At 47.9% G+C, this 17,764-nt stretch overlaps 1 protein-coding gene across 4 annotated transcripts in view; it reads right to left on the minus strand.

The window, feature by feature from the left end:
- Positions 1-17,764, minus strand: part of LOC133352381 (SH3 domain-containing kinase-binding protein 1-like) — a 77,785-nt gene that overhangs the window by 57,635 nt on the left and 2,386 nt on the right. For all 4 annotated transcript variants that reach the window (XM_061568001.1, XM_061567994.1, XM_061567985.1 and 1 more), the window contains one exon: positions 1,301-1,458. In XM_061568001.1, coding sequence (XP_061423985.1) covers positions 1,301-1,458 — 158 coding nt within the window. The remainder of the gene's footprint in view (positions 1-1,300; positions 1,459-17,764) is intronic.

Here is a 17,764-nt window from a genome sequence, read left to right on the forward strand (position 1 = left end):
CAGACTGTACACCATGCAAAAATTATAAAAATACACTTTTGTGGTTTTTTTTTTTTGGGGGGGGGGGACCTCAATAATGCAGACATTTTTTGCATGGCAAGTGAGCTGTGATGTCAAATCTGTCACGTGACCCGCGCATGTGGAGGCGTAACGCATTGTAGTGTAGTGGTTAGCGCGCCGCGCTACGAACCCGGCGACCCGAGTTCGACTCCCGCTCACGGCCACCACCAGTGACGATTATTTGAACCGGTCCTGGGCCTCCCCTTGATCGACTCAGCCTCAAACGAGTAACTGGTGTGGTGTGTGAACATCGCCACTAGGGAGACAAAGGCCGCCGGGCGTGGCGAATCCAAGTCCCGGGCGAAGCTGGGTAGTAAAGCTAGTATTATACTTTTTTTTATCGATTGAGAAGCAATGGGGTGCAAAGTCTGCAGTAAAGGTTAAGAACCACTGCACTCGAGGCAATCTTTAGAATGCTCTCAAGCGGAGGGCTTTAAACCACCAGCAGCAGGAGGCACGAGACAAAAACACGCGCAGGCACCGTCACCTTTACGTTGGAGGGGCGCTTGGGGAGTGCCGAGGAATTGGGCTTCGCCCCATGGGTCCAGTTTATTTCCAGAAGGGGAACGAAGGACGGGTTGCATTGTGGGTCCGCCAAAGCGGTGGAGTCATTACATTTGTTTAAAAAGCCCTTCGCGAGATCAAACCGGAGTGACGCGTGGGGGTTACTGGAATAGCGACGTCTGGTATGCGACGGACTAACATTACTGTGGCAGGCGCAAATTAACGGATACCAAGATAACAAATAAATTGTGCGATTAAAAGAGATTAAAAAAAATTGCTCATTTACTTCACCAACCAGGGCTTCCCAAAAACCGAAAGAAATTTCTTAAACTTTCTCTAAACGATGAGAGACTCATCGGAGACCAAGGTCCATGCAGGATGAAAACAAATATACGATTGATGACAATAATAAAAATACACGTCAACGCTGATTTGGAGACTGCAAAAGGCACGACTGTGACGACTGCACCAGTCCTGCCACCGTGCCCTGCATGTCACGCGACTTACCGAGCGGATACCGCACACATCCTGACTGCGAGTAGAAATTGTGGCCAAGTTATCTGAGTCAGCAGCAGCAGCAGAACAATGAGAGGGACATGGACAGAGAGTTAAAGACCTGCCCCCCCCACAACCCTCCTGCCTCATACAGTAAGACCGCCCGCGTACGAACGCCAGCGATGTCACACGTCTAGTGACGTCATGCCTCAATCGCCCGCCTGCCGGTGAGTGCCAGCACCTTGACAAAGTTGTCGGGAAAGACGCCACGGCGGCCGTGCAGGTCGCCCTCCCACCAGCCTCCGCTGTCCTTGCGCACGGCGGTGACGATGTCGCCCACGTGCAGGGTCAGCTCGTCATCCGCCTGGGCCTCGTAGTCGAACTCCACCAGCACCTCAACTGCGGGGATCGTACGCACGCGCACACACACACACAAAGATCCCACATGTAGCCTTAACGGATCAAATGCTGTTAGCGAGCACCTACGAAGGCTGAAACGGCGCACGAGGGGTGGGTGGTCAGCACCACGCCCGGCTGCCTTTGCCTCCATAGCAGCGACATCGCACCAGGTACTCATAGGGGGGGCCCAGGACCGGTTCAGATATCATCACTGGTGATGTCCCTGAGCGGGAACAAAACTCGGGTCGCCGGGTTATAGCGCGGTGTGCTAACCGCTGCACCACTGCTTCCCACGCATGCACACAAAAGCGTATGCACACACAAAAGCATATGCACACACATGCACGCGCACGCACACACAAACACGCACGTGCACACATACAAGCGCACACACAAACATGCAGACATTTGAGTGCACACACTCGTACATGCACACACACATACAGATGTAAACGCGCACATGCTCACGCAAACTATTTAATTTCATCGATGGCTTGTATTGGCACTGGTGTGCAAACAGAAATAAACGCGCCACCGTTATCATTAAAAATGTTAATAATAAACAGCCTTTTTCAACCCATTGAGAGAGCAAGGCCTCCCCATGCTGTGTGGATGATAGGGTTTGCCTGACCATACTTCACCATGTTGGTCATTACCGACCAGTATCACTCGCCACTGATGTTAGCGACGGCTGGGAATCAAGCTCAGGTTAAAGGCACAGTGCCAACACCCACTGCGACACCTCTCCACGATGTCATCGGTACCACCGCCTTATCGTGAAGTCTCATAATCGCGTTATACCACTCATTTTTTGCCCACTCTGAGAAAATACAAAGGCACATAGGCCTTGTTTACCCTTCTAGACTGTGTCAGTGTCATTCGTGAGCACATGTTAAGCGGGGCGCCACGGTGGCGAGATGTTAACTACCTCGGCTGGTATGCAGCCGTTCGTGGGTTCGATCCCGACCCTGGCACCTGTATATTTGGAGTTTGAATGCTCTCTCCGTGGTCACGTGGATTTTTCTTTGGGTCAAGTTTTTCCCTTCACATTTAGAAACACGCGTTTAGAGTGTTCGGCAGCTTGTAATTTTTGGACGCGATAAGCCACTTCGTTGAGCTATCACTCGTGGCCAAGTCACTTCTGAAAAAGAGCTGCATAGCTCAGTGGGCCTTACCTGGTAAAATAAAAAATGCAGGTTTTTAGTTTAGTAAGCCCTGTGTACACACGAGGTGGGGTTGGTAACAAGCGCCAAGTGTGGTCAGTTTGTATACCCATTGCTTATTCAGTAGAATGCTGAAAATCCCATGGATTTTCAGCATTCTTCGATACAGAGATGTGGCTGTATCGAAGAATGCTGAAAATCCCATGGACAGCCAAAACCACCAATACACAAGTTATGCAAGATATGGGCACTGACAGGCAACTGCTGAAGACCATCATTAGCAGGAAGTGTTACTACCTAGGCCACATTGCCCGAAACGACCACAAATACCAGCTATTAAAGCAAATCCTGGAAGGAAAAATCGAAGGGAAAAAACGACCAGGACGGCCAAAAACGACATGGCTTAGTAACATCAAAACATGGCTACAATTAACAACAGCACAAACTCTACACGCCGTGCTAGACCGGGACCAATATCATCGTGAAGTCGCACACGCCGTTAGGCAGCACTAAAGAAGAAGATTCAGTATGTATCCGGTACGCCAGGAATTCATTGTGGCCGAGTTAATTTACAGGGAAAAAGATGCTTAGGATTGGATATTAGATGATGTGCCGTTGGTGGTCACGGACGTCGATTGAACCCGTATATCTATGGCATTGAATTGCAGCATGCTGACCACCATACCGCCACTGCTCTGGAACACACACACACACAAGTGCTTGTAAGCACAGTGCTGCATGTCCAGGCAGTGGCAATATTAACAAGGCTAAACGTGTGCAAGTATATGTCAATGCAGTACATTGAATACACCGCCCTAAAATGCATAAAGTATTTATCGTGAGTGTCATAAGCATGCCAGTGTGCGTGCTTACAAAGACCCCGCATAAAACCTACACAGACAACAGCGTCAAATGCTGTTAGTGACCGCACCAGGTACGAATTAAGGCTGCTGTTACCCAAGGGAGGCCCGCGACGGTTTAGATAGAACTCATCACTGATGTTCGCTTTGACCGGGTATCGAACACAGGCCGCCTGGTTCATCGCGGAGTTAGCTTTGCCAATGGCACCACCACCAGGGGTTAGCAACCGTGAAATGTGCCTTAAAACACATTCCTGCGGAGGGAGCTGGTAGGAACGTTGGGTTGCTCGGTCAATGGCCAGGGTCAACGGCGGCGTGGTGTATTCCACAAATATGCCCGACTGTGAGGGCGGGCACAAGCGTTGTGTTGAGTTTTATAAGGGCACCACGGGGTGACCCCAGCCCCTCCCCACCCAGCCCCACCCTCCCCACCCAGCCCCTCCCTGCCCGACGGACGGACACAATAATCCCCTGTGGGCTGGTGGAACCAGTGGGTTCCTACCAGTATGACTCGAGTACCTCTAGTGCAGTGCGCAAACATCACCACTGGGGAGACAAAGGAACCCCCCCCCCGGACGTGGTGCAGGCCACACCACTCTGGTCATTTGCCATGCTGGCCTTCAGTTTCATGTACTAGGTGTAGCCCTATGAGCCATGCGGCTCTTGACTCAGGTGCAACCGCAACAAACCAAAACATGAACAAAGAACATCTTAACAGATGCTCGCAAACAGCACTTGACCCGACACTTGACCCAACAGTCTACTCTCAGATCCGGAGAGTGGGTGGGTGGTGATCGGATATTTTGTGTCGTTTCTAATTTGTATTTACGTGTAGTCGTTGCCTGCACCGCTAACACCGAATATAAAGCAAACTGTTCAACAGTTTACAAACTTCGAAATTCTCATAAACAAAGATCCCAATGAGCAACAAACCGACAAAGAGAACAAACACTCCCCCACAATGAGAACAAGCAGGGCGTGCAAGCTGACACAGGTTCACATGAACAAGTGTCACCACGCTGATGAAAAACCTCTCTCTGCAGCATGCAGCCCACAGCTTGATATATGTCGGTTAAATATAAACCACAGGGCTGTGTGGTGGTGGTAGGGCAGCTTCGTAGGCAGAAAAAGTCTGGGGCAAACCGCACCTCACCCAGGGCAGGTATGGAAGGGTTCGCGGGGGGGCACAATTATTTGTGTCATGGTTGTTAGCGTATTTAGCCTGTGCAACAAACAGTTTGCAATAAGCCGGTGGATTTATTTGTGAGACTGCAACCAGGGAACATTTTCGTCTTCGGCATCAGCAGCCATGGTCCATCCACTTCCGGATGAAGGCCTCCCCCCACAAGCCATTGCCATCTCTCAGAAGCTCTGCAATATTAACGATCCATCTAGCAGCACCTGCGCATGAGCTGAGATCAGCGCTCCTTATCTGAGGAGGGGGGAGCTTTCAGTTATCTTGATTTCAGACCTGGTTATATAAATAAAACTTGATTTGAACATCATCCATTCTAGCGAAGTGTCCTGCCTAAAACCCTATTTTTTTCTCAAATCAACACAATTTCCAGCTTGCATTAGTTCTCTAATCCATGCGTTCCTCTTTATTGCTCCAATGTGAATCCAGGCATGCATTTCTCCATGCTTTGCGCAAGTCTCAGATTTTGTACCATTTTATTCGTCAACGTGTCTGATGCATGTCTTAACAGACGATACTGCAATCTTTGCGCGCATTGAAATAGCTGCTTTTCAAAAATGGCAAACAGTGCAATGCTTGGACATTTATTGAAGGTAAACGGAGATAAAAAAATAAAATAAAAGTGGTTTACGTAGGGATTATTAACAACGCTTCGTCTACTGCTGATATAATGCCACGTCCATTTGACATCACTGGGAGGTGCAGCCAGTCATCTGCGTGTGTAATATTCTAAATAGCAAACCAGCCACTAATGTTCTATCAAAAGCTCTGTGTAGTTACGTGAATTTTTCTTTCTTCGTGAAGAGCCGGGCTCGAAAGAACACTAACCTGGTGGAAGATCTTTGATTCAAAGTCATAAACATAGATCCTATAGCAGAGGTGTGTATAATGCCGCCACAAGGTCACATGACATGACCTCCCACAAAAGGGCTGCGAAGGTCGACAGTCAAAGACTCTTTACAAAAAACGAAACCCTTATCAGAAGAGGAAACACATACGGTATATATTTTTTTCAATTCATAATTTCACCACCCCCCCTCCCCCTATTTTATTTCGATTTTACTGTCCACAGAGTGCCATGAGACGGAGTATCCATTCCGAAAATTCGCAGAGAAGTGTTAAAAAGCGGATATCAAAGCTACAACTGAGTTCCCTTCAAGTGACCTCTGTTCAATACATTAGGGTGCAACACTCTCCCACCAGCCCTATCACAGACAGGAACGTGCATTACATGACATTCAAATCAATATTATTATTCTAATTCACAGGGATGGAATTTAACCAAATTAGGCGTATAACCAAACGTAATGTGATGACGTTTTTCGTGCAAACATTGGTGACGGGGCTGAGATCATCACTTCACCGCACGTGAGAAACCCCGTTTATAATCACAGATGACTGGCTGGCTGGATTCGAACCCAGGGTTCTCAGCGACACCAGCGGCGTGAACTCTGGGCCAGCCGACGACCTCAAGGGAAGATAAACCTAAGATAGTGTACACGAGCAAATAAATAAAAACGACGAAGCCCATTTCCTTCTGCCACAGTGATAAACGCAATCTGCACGCGAATGTCAGCGTCGTCTCCTATCCGCAAGGCTGCTTGGCGAAACGCTGCGCTCAAGAGTAGCACGTCCTCGACCCACCTCCCGGCCACTACGCCGCACGCACACACAACCTCGAAGCAGCGGTGCGTTTCACACTGCACGCACGATTGGCACTTGCAACTGGATGGATGAGCCCTGCGGGGCATAAATATTGGCGTGGGCACTCGCGAGAAACGCAAACCCTGCTTTTTCAGCTTCTCTCGGACAGGAAGAAACCATTTACCACCGGCAGCTTCGGGTCGCGTCATCTCCTCGTCGCCACTGTCGTCATCGTCGTATTTGAAGAGCGCCTTTTACAAGCGGAGCCTTAAAGTGCAACTATCCGGCGGCGATTTGAGTCGGTGCGCGCAAGCGGCTACAAGCACTGTTTATTGTCTTCCGCTTCGCAAATGCCACGGCAAAAGCGTTATGTTCAAATGTGCGAACTAGTCGTAGTGACCGAGGCTTCACCGCTACCTTCAGATGCAATTGTTCTGCACGGTGAAAAAAATAACCTCGCTTTTGTTCGCCCCCAATGACAGATTAATTGTGCCTTCGTCACAACACGCAGACATTTCCTCTGAGAAAACTCAACGCTAGCAGTGCACAACACCTGCGTGTTTCCAGAAGATGATGATGATGATACACACCTTCAATACAATGTTTATTTACACGTGCAAAGTCATTTTTAATGCACTCCGCATGGAGTGTTTATCGCAACATCTCAATCAAGGGCAACGAGCCGTATTTGTAGGCCATTTCAAAATGTGCTTTGTAGAGTCACTGGTGGCCAGACAGGCCACCGGCTGGCTACAATGTACTTCAGAAACCGGTTTAACCATGGGTGGTTGAATACGGGATGCAAACCCACAGTGTGTCAGCAGTGTTTGGTTTTATTGCCCTTTAAGAGGTTTAGCCCACAGAGCCACCTATTTCAGTAACAACCAAAAAAGCTAATTTAGGAACTATTGTGCAAAATGGTCATTTTATCACTGCACAATGCAACACTTTGGTGTCGTCACTGCACTCAAGCGGGCCTCCAGTTCTGGGAGTGTCTGCCTCCCGCTCACACGATCTGCCCTGAAACAGGTTTCACTGCGCAAACAACAACAACAACGTCTTCTTGGTTCTTTCGGTAAAGTCACGTAGAATGGAAATAATAAAATAATATAATAAAACATAATAAGATAATTCTCACGACGTGAATGAATGAACGCTGTCTCCCCGACAGACCTGTTCTTCACCTGAGGACGGCTGCTTGCGTTGTGGCCAAAACGTCGTGAGAATTATTTTATTATGTTTAATTTTTATTATTTTATTATTTCCATTCTACGTGACTTTACCGAAAGAACCAAGAAGATGAATCCCTGCAGTCACGAAAGCTTTAAATCGAAAAACAACAACAATGTCGTCAATGTCGGCGAGTCCTGTCGGCACTGAGCTCCCTGAGAGAGAGATGAGCCGTGTCCCCTCTCTCTCTGTCTTGCAAAAGGTTTCTATTTGGCGTTTGGACATCTTAACAGTTCTTTTATTGCCAGAAAGGGTAAAAAACCTATTGTTATTTTTCATACGTTGGTACTGCCAAAACATGACATAGGGGCCGTCCATAAATGACGTCACGCACCTGGGGGGGGGGTGGTCAGACATTTGTGACATGGGGGGGGGGGTTGAGAAATGTGACGTCACATCAAAATTCGCAACTTTAAATATAGAATTGTTATAACAACACTAATTGTTATAGCACTCCTACAACATCAGAGTGCAGCGCCACATTAAATACACACTACAATGACAATAGTTTTAAGCGATTTGAAGCATGTTTTATTTTTCAAACAGAAATATGGTTTGGGGGGGGGCAGAGCTTTGTGACGTCATATTTGAGAGGGGGGTCTGACTTTTTGTGACGCCATGTGACGAGGGGGGGGGGGGGGTCAAAAATCGTCCAAAATCGCGGGACGTCATTTATGGACGGCCCCATACCAGCTATGATATGCAGGGCTACGTGGTGGGTAGCAAGAGGCAGTACAGCAGAGATCTGTACATCCCAGCCTTGACCAACACGCACTTAACGAGCATGGTGAAGTATGGTCATACCCCGCCCCCCAACCAACTCCATCACAACCCGCACGGCATGCCGAGGGCCTCCTCATTCAGCTATGAAGTCACAAAAAGGCCACGCACGCGAACACCGACGTGCCCCGGGCCAGAACCAACCACCTCCAACATTCCAGCGTCGAGTCCCACGACGGAGCGGGGACGTTTCTAGGGCTGGAAGAGAGGGGTGGGGGGGGGGGAGGTCACCGAGAGGGGAAGCGTCCAGCAGGGGTCAGTTTACGTTGAGCCACGGCGATTGCGACGGGACGACAAGGGGGGGGGGGGGGGGGGGGGGGGCAGCGTTCGTCCGTTTCACACCGCTGTGTCCACGAGCGAGCGAGCGAGCGAGCGAGCGAGCGGAATGGGTGCGGCACGCGATGGAGCCCACGATCTGGGACTCTTCAGCTCGGCCCCCGCGGTGCCGGAGGGGGGGCCACTTGTCGAAAGGAAGCCTCGCGCGATGCTCGCATTCCTCCGTCACGCTCGAAGAGCCAGGCACCGCATGCTGCAAAGGGCCCTGCTGTCGAGCGTGTGTGTGTGCGTGTTTTTTTTTTTACCCCATTCAAGATAATATTCTTATCGTGCTGCTCATAACAGAGTTGTGCGGTGGAAAAAAAGGTAAAACAAAAATTCAAATTGGAACTTGGATTGGCGTGGGCAATTCCGTGGAAGGAGGTCACCGACCTATTTGTACAGTTACTTAAACAGCCCTCTCGGCCACTCGGCCGTGCTCCTTTTCATTCCGCTATGCAAAGAGTAACGCCAAAGAGCTCCTTCCCGGTTAATTCAATTGCCTCTTATCCACACTTATGCTCTTCGCTGTTCATATGCCCAGGCAATCAACTCAAAATGTGTAATCCTGAGATTTGGAATAAGCCAAATGAAATGAAAACACTAATTTAATAAAACTGTTGTGGTTTTTTTTATAAAGTTATTTTGCAACTGGACCGAGTCCATCGGCTGGAATCGCTGAAGAAAGAATGTGCTTCACGCATGAGCGGCTGTCGTAAGCACGACGGTTCACGTGCTCCCCGGTTCGATTCCATCTCCCGGAGCGGCAGTCGAAACAATGGGCGAGTTCATCTTCTTGGTTCTTTCGGTAAAGTCAACGTAGAAGGGAAGTAATAAAATAATAAAAATAAAACATAATAAAATAATTCTCACGACGTTTCGGCTACAACGCAAGCAGCCGTTGTAGCCGAAACGTCGTGAGAATTATTTTATTATGTTTTATTTTTATTATTTTATTACTTTCCTTCTACGTGACTTTACCGAAAGAACCAAGAAGATGAATCCCTGCAGTCACGAAAGCTTTAAATCGAAATTTAATGGGCGAGTTCCTCAAATTCCCCTGCCTCTCTTCACCCAACAGGACAAATGGGAATGACCAGGGTTAAGTCGATCGGCCGGTTGGGTTTGGTGGGGTAAAGTGTGGGTGGCTCTAACCGTTTCCAAGAACTTCTGGTCAGAATGGAGTTTGTTCGAGGGGCCTCTATAAGGGCTCCGCCTAGCAGAGGGCCTTCCGGCCAGAAGCAGCGTCAGCAGCTGGACATCTGTGAAAAAAAAGCTTCATAGCTCATCGGATTCTCCCAATCTAAATAAAGGTTCCAATAAAGATTCTGATTCTGAACTACTGGCAGAAGCACCTTGATAACCTACCCGAAACCTAGAATCGAACCCAGGATTTCAGCAACGCTGCCTCATGACCACCGACACGGTAGGAGTAGTAGCCGCTATGCAAGCTACCCGGCCACCCCAGTTAAATGGCAAAACGACAACATTCCGATGTGGTCAGAGCGCCGGTCTCCAGGAGACAGCGCCGGCGCTGTCTGGCGAGCGTCCAGCCTGGCAAAGCACCGCAGGCGCTGCGACTCGGACAATTCATCTACAAGCGATCATTATCAGCCATCTAAGCAGCTCGTTTCCTGCTATGATCGTAATAAATTGCCGAAAGGTATCTCCCCCCCCCCCCCCCCCCCGCTTGGGATGACTGACAAGAGCGTGGGATTAGCAGCTGTTTGCGTTCCGCAGACGGGGAAAAAAATAAAATGTACTGCTGCGTGCACGCTTGGCAATCTTTTCTGAAAATGTCTGACAGCTACAAGGGGAGAAACGGCTCTTCCAGATTTAGGAAGGCCACAGGGCATGAGAACATCATCAATTAACCCACGCTGTTAATCGAATGAGTGACAGTCTGCTAACAATTAAGATTCACCGCAGTTGGATAAACAAAACGTCATCCCATGAAGACCCTCAGGTTGTCTTCTGTGGTGTGAAATCCATTTTAAAAATGCCATTTTTTTAAAGGCATTTTATTAGGCAAAACACATTCAACGTGTACCGGTGCTCTCACCTCTTAAAGAGACATCTGGCCAGTGTGGAAGAGTTGGCCAAATACACTCTAGAGTGGCTCGCGAGGGTCCTCTCGTGGAGGCCCTTCACCAGCAGTGGCATAAACAAGAAATTGCAGGGCTGCACCTTTACATTTTTTACTAATTCAGAGGAGGCAACTTATATTTATGTTTGACCAAAAATCAAATGTTTCTCGAGAAGGATTAAATAAAAACCAACCGAGACGCACCCACTATGAAATGCAACGGCCCCGATGAAGTATAGAGAAATCCGCGTGATGATAAATCCGCGTGATTTTAAAAGCGCACGCACTTACCCCTGGCACAGCAGAGGAGAGAGAGAAGTAACGGGAGCCTTTAGGCGGCCAAGAAGTCTTCTTGCTCCTCGCAAGTCGCACAAAAGAGGGAAGCGGCGGCGCAGGGGGGGGGCAGGCCTAGTCACGCCGCGTCGGCTCAGCGTCACGCACCGCGAGAAAACTCGCTCACGCGGAGAGAGAGACGTCCTCGCAAGAACACGACGGAGACACGCGGCCTGCTTGTGACCCGCTCCCCCCCCCTCGAATGCAACGTTACTACCTCGCAAGTCATCGGCGAGTCATTGACATGCTTTAAGAAGTGTGGTCCGACGAAAATCGTCAGCATCGCTCTGTGCATTTTTCAAATTTCTGGGCTGTAAAAGACCGCGTGGACTTCGGCGAACCGACGAAATGTGTGCAAATAAGCTCAAATGCACGCGTACGTGCGTATTGCATGGAATGCTTCGGGCTGTAACACGGAGTGACAATAACTCTTGCGAAGATGGTGCAATGTAAATAAAATGTTAGATTTAAGCCGTGTTGTGATTAGTGACAAGTTGCCCTTGAGAAAAGTGAAGCAAATTTATTAAAAGGGCTACAAAAAAAATCCGGAGAAATTAATCCGACGATGAAAAACGCAGGTAGGAACGGGTAAGCCTTTTCAACCAAGGCGATGAAATCATATGCCGTGCGTGCGCTCATACGCAACTCGGAATGTAACGTTACTATCTGTAATCAAATACTGTATTTCCGACAACAGATTCACATTATGAAGTGTTACAACAGCCATGGATGTGCACGATTTTTCTTCAACTTAAAAGCTTTCGCCATTTTTATTTCCACGTGGGAATGTCGGCAGTTTACGGCACTCATTCCAACACAGGTCTCCCTTGAAAAACACAGATTACCAGGTCTCAAAGGGCCCTTACCTGGTAGTCATCCATTTATGTATAGAAGATCTGCAGGACACACAAACGCTGCCTCTCTGCTGGGGTGGCCATACAATACGTGGAGGATTTCCCCAGCTTGTGAGAAGTGAAAAACAAATCTGAACAACTAAGGCTTTTCGAGTTTCCTGTAATACATCCCTTTCCAGCAGGCTATTTCGAAATCAGCCGTTTGTTAGCAGCCCTGATCGCTCAAAAAGTAAAACTTATCTCCGTAATACAATTAATAACGCTGCGCTTAGCGCAGAAAATCAGTTTTTTCCGCGATACAGTTCGTATTGATAAAGCGTCCGAATGCGACTTCGTCAAGATGTCATACAAATAGGAGGGGGCACGCAGCATGGGAAGGGGTTTGCGGAGAGAAGTTGTTTGTTTTGGAGGCAGTAGGCGAATACAGCGTAAAGGGGGGCGAGCAGACAATGCTACGGGTTAAGGTGCAGATGATGACACTTCATAAGGAAAATTATTTCGCAAGTAGAGAAGAGGAAGGTGAGTCATGCCAATTGTATGTTTATCCACGTGAGAACTCAAAAGAACAGACAAGTGTCATTCGCATAGGTCAGGGGTCGGCAACCAAAATAACAAGAAGAGCCATTTCTTTCCAATTCGGTACAAAATTCAGTATTTCAAGAGCCGCAATGCATCTGAGTACATACTGTACTCACGTACATATCGTCAAGAAGCAGCCCGTAAAGAGCCGCATGCGGCTCCGGAGCCGTAGGTTGCCGACCCCTGGCATAGGTGAATTGTGCCACCAAAATAACCAAAGTTAAACAAATAAAATAAACATCAATTTCATGAGATATATCGAAAATCTTGCACGTACATGAATCAATAATAAATAAATGGGTTGAGCCGAGACTTTAGCAGCTGTTGGGTCTCAGCGGTGCAAATGGCAAGGAGGGAATTCCAAAGACCTTGGAGGAGCGATCTTTCAGAAAGGAGCGACCTCCCTCCCCCCTTTGGAGGCTTCAACAAGAGGCTTTGGTTACGGTGGAGGAGGGAACGTTGCATTAAGAGCGAGGTGTGAGCGGATCAAAGACATTACAGTACCTTAAAGATGGTCAAGTCAATTTTGAAGCAAATAAAAACACATCCTTATCTCACGACGGAAACACCAAATTCAAAAGACTTCTTTGCTTCCCCAAACCACGAGCCACATCTTGACCTCTGAGGTCTTTCATTAACATGCATGGCACTTAACTCATTTGCGTGTGTGCGCACACACACACGCGCGCGTTTCTGCCGGGCTTGTAGGTAATCGTGTGCCACTGTCGGACCAAGATCATGCGCGGTCTAAATAATGAACCAAACCTTTCCCAAAACAGAAAAACGCTGCACGCAGCTAAGCGGAAGCGTGGAGTTTTTTTGAGAGTAAATAAACACATTTCCTTCTTTTGCGCTTGACAGCGTTTCCTTGGGCACGCTGGAATGGACAAAGATTACTGAAATTCTCAAGCCAACGGTGGGACCATTTTTTTTATTGACGTAGAAACCTTTGTGAAGATACTTTTTGAGGAGGGTGCTGCATTCAAATGTTTGGCCAATTCCGTAAGCGTGTGTGTTTGTTTTACTTGTGGAAGTACCCAGAGAAAATCAACATCTCTACCATGGGATCATTTGCAGTTTGCAGGTCTCTCTCTCCCCGTGGTCGCGTGGATTTCTCTCCAGGTCCTCCGGTTTTTCCCTCCAAATTTAGAAACGACATGCGTTTAGAGAATTTAGCTGCTAGAAATTTCCACGCGATAGGCCACTTTGTCTAGCTATCATTTGTGGCCAGGTCGCTTCTGACAAATTAGCTAGCTCAGTGGGTCTTACCTGGTAAAATGAAACTTTTTATTTATTATTAAAGACTGAAAGGCCCACACAGATGGGTTCAGAACTCGCTTTACTGCCATTCTCTTAGCCACTTTGGCCCTCAAGCCAGTTTGAGAGTTCAATAACAATTCTCATGACCCACCAACCCTTACCTTGGAAGCAGTGAATGACAGGCATGGGGGCTGCTGCTACCACACCCAATGTACGTGGTTGTTATCGGTTGAAAGCCAGTACACGCACAATGGGGGGAAGGCAGGTTGAAGACACTGCATACCTCATGGCTCACAGGCCTGGGGATCTAATTTCAGGCAGGGTATACCTGGGGGTGCATGAAGAGGATGGAGTCCTTCCATAACAGACGCCTCAGGAAAATCTGCTGCATCTTCTGGCCAAACATAATCCAAAACGCAGAACTGAACAAGGAGACCGGTTGTCCTAACATCACAGAAGACATCAAGAGACGGCGACTCAGATGGCTCGGACATGTCCTCAGAATGGACCAGGACCGTATACCAAGAATGGCCCTAAGATGGACACCACAGGGCAAAACGAAAACCCGGGAGACCACCCTGGCGCAAGACCGTGAAGGCCAAGCTGGTGGCAGCGATCAACCTCACTTGGGGCGAGGCTCAACATGTTGCCAAGAAGAGGAAGAAGTGGAGGGAACTCATTGCGGCCTTATGTCCCATAGGGGATGAAGAGGATTAACTAATACCTGGGGGTCGCCTCATCAGGTGGAGACAAAAACTGCTGCAAGCCCCTGCCTCACAATACACCAGAAACCGAGTTACTTACACAGGGACACATGGCTCCCGATTAAAATTTTACCACCACTGCACCACAGGAAAGGGATAACAACTTGGGATTCACCCACCACAATTAATCTGACTTCTACATAGCTTAGACAATCAAGCTCACTTTGGGCCGCATGAGGAAACACGTTTCAGCGAACAGTTAACGTATCGGATTCATAAAAAAATATCGCACAAAGTGTCAGGCACATTGAAACAATAATTCAAACAAATACTCTGTGCTGGGCGTGGTGGTGCCTGTGATAAGTACTTGGAGGCAAGGGTTGGTGTACCTCATTAATTTTAAGGCTTCTCTTAAGGGCAGTGACCTGGCCAGGAGATGGCAGTACAATAAGTGGCTTCATGTGGCCACCTCTATGTGAGAAGCTTTGAATGCGGTCCTGTCATGATGCGTCCTGTCATGATGCGAAGGTTTTACCCAGGTACTCTGCTTTCCTTTCCACAAGGAAATTACTAAATATCCGAATGCAGCATCCTCCTGAAGAAGTCTTAAGAATCATTGCAGGCTCTCTTGGGTAAAGAGCATCAGTATTGCAATGACTAGTCAGTCTGGATTACTATGGCACACGCACGGTCCAGGTCAGATCTACAGACGAGTGGCTCGTGTAACATTTAAACGCATTTGAAAGGGACAGCGGAGCTGGGTGTCACGGTTGGTTGTATAAAGTTTCCATGTTCCAGTTTAATTACGTCAAGTCAATTAGGACGGCGGCTCGAGAGCAAAAAGGCTACGGGCTGAACGAGCGACGGACGAGGGTAGGAGACGCATGCGCTGACCCCAGGCTCGTTTGCGCTCCGGGAGCAATTGGTGTCAACAACGCTGCTCTCACCGAGCCTGATCTACACTCGTGTCCTGCGGAAAACACGGATAAATGGTCCCTTTGTCATTCGCTGAGAAGCATTAACAATCCGGTGGGGGCCGCGTTGCCATCGCGCTTGGAGACGTTCAGCAGTAGTTTCACCGCCATCGGCTGCGATATAAAAAAAAAAAACTGTTTGCTCATGTCAACGGCACGATGCCCATTCACAAGGGGAATAAGCCATTGCGCGCCAGCGTCACCTGCAGAGCAAATAAGCCCCCGTTCCACTGCACCGCGGCACTAACAGGGCCTCATTGTGAGCCCAATCACAGGCAGCACACATGCAGATTAAGCCACGACGAGAATAGAGCTTAAAGAGGCATTTGTTTGTGGCTGGGTTATTTTGGGACCTTAATAAGTGGCATGTTTTATCGTTTATTTTTATATACACACGTGCACTTTGCCTATGCACACGGGCACAAAAATCAGAGAGGAAAACATAAAATACTTGTATCTGATAAGAACGGGGTGCTCTGCACTTGAATAACTTGACATGATTTGGCGCACCCATGCTTTTCAACAACTGTCCAATAGCATGCCCCCTGCCATAGGAATGTAACCCATGGGGCTACAGCCGGGATACTATTGGCTGGCACGTTCGAGGGGAGGGCAGAACTAAGGGTCTCAGGAGGTTTGGTCACACATGCGAACGACTGAAATAATGATCAAGGCCAGTGTCTGATATTCTTTGGGTCTTTCGGTAAAGTCACGTGGATAGGTTAAAAGAAAATAACAAAAAAGGTCGTAGTTTTAGTTTTTTGTTATTTTCTTTGAACCTATCTACGCGACTTTACCGAAAGCCCCGAAACAGATGAATTCCTGCAGTCACGAAAGCTTTAAGCCGGTGTCTGACTTGACATTTAAAGTCTAAGAGAGGCAAGGGTGTTCAAAAAGTGTTTTCTTTGCGACAAGTGATTATACATTGTACATGTATGTGTGTGTACAGCCCTTTTGTCAATCCACGACTGGATGACCTACTCACAACCATGCGGGTCGTGAGCATTATTTGAACATTCGTCAACCGCACTGGTCAATTATGCCTAGGTGATAAATGGGGAACACAGAAGTAAAGACAGAGGAGTACAGTGCAACAGTGCTGTTTTCGACACCTGATTTGTGCATCGTGATTACTCATCCAAATATGATTCGGGCTCATGCCTGCTTAGATCTGTGGTCTGGCGAGACTGGGCGCAAACCAGGCAGTTTGGTCAATGGCTATATGTGGTATGTAAATATATATATTGAAAACCACATTAATATTATATATGTACACCCCTACATAGGGTTTTCAACAACACAGCCGCTGAACGCCAAAGGGTTTTTGAGCCAACAGAAGTCTGCTGCATGATGGATTTATAAAATGCGCGGACAAAAAACACACACAAACATGGCCACACACAAACTAGAGGAACTACATATGGATAGGTCGCTCAATAACAAAAGCAAACATGCAACATGATCAGGGAGGAAGGCATGACACCACCAACCAAGCGATCGCTCATCCAAACACGGTCGTGTGATGGTGCACCAGTCAATGGCGCGCCCTGTTCCACTGTTCAAACACCATTCCAGGCATCGGATGTGTTCCTCCATAAGGCCGTGTTGCCACGTTCTGGTGAATTCTTTCTTTTATCGTTCATTCAGAGAGCACAGTACATGGTATTCTTATGAAGTCACCTGTATATATATATTTACACGAAAGGAACAAATCGATACACATGACAGTACATAATGAATTTGTCGTGTATGCCCAGTGTAAAAAGAGTGGATTTACACAGTGCTGTATATATGCAGTGTGGACTGTAGTACGGTATTTACAACTAGTGTATATAGTACTGCATACTGTACACAAGATTCAAGACCAAATCACCCGGAATTCACCAGACCCTCTTCACATCTTGAAAACTAAGCAAGTTTGAGCATGAATAATGCTTTCATGGGTGGTCACCACACGTCACATTTTGTAGGTTGCTGCTGGGCTGTTGCAGGTAGCAAGACAACATTGCAGACAAATCCATAGCATCATCATAATTAATTCACCGCTGGATGAAGGCCCCCCCCCCCCAAGCCGTCACCATTTCTCACAATCCTGCAATGTAAACAAAAAATCCACCTCACACACCTGCGCAAGAAATAATGTAATGGTTCCATCTCTTCAGCGCATGAATTATATCCATTCGGCTGCCACTCTTTGTCACTTTGCTTAACCGTCAGTGTTCATCGCTTCCGGCGAAATTGCCCTGCCCAAGTGCGCTGACTTTTTCTTACAAAGTTTGAATTGCCATTGACATGCGTACGTTGTCTAAGCCACGAGTTCCTCTTTCTG

The sequence above is a fragment of the Lethenteron reissneri genome, chromosome 5 (genome assembly GCF_015708825.2).
Source record: "Lethenteron reissneri isolate LAM-NWPU_2019-01 chromosome 5, ASM1570882v1, whole genome shotgun sequence".
NCBI classification, from domain to species: domain Eukaryota; kingdom Metazoa; phylum Chordata; class Hyperoartia; order Petromyzontiformes; family Petromyzontidae; genus Lethenteron; species Lethenteron reissneri.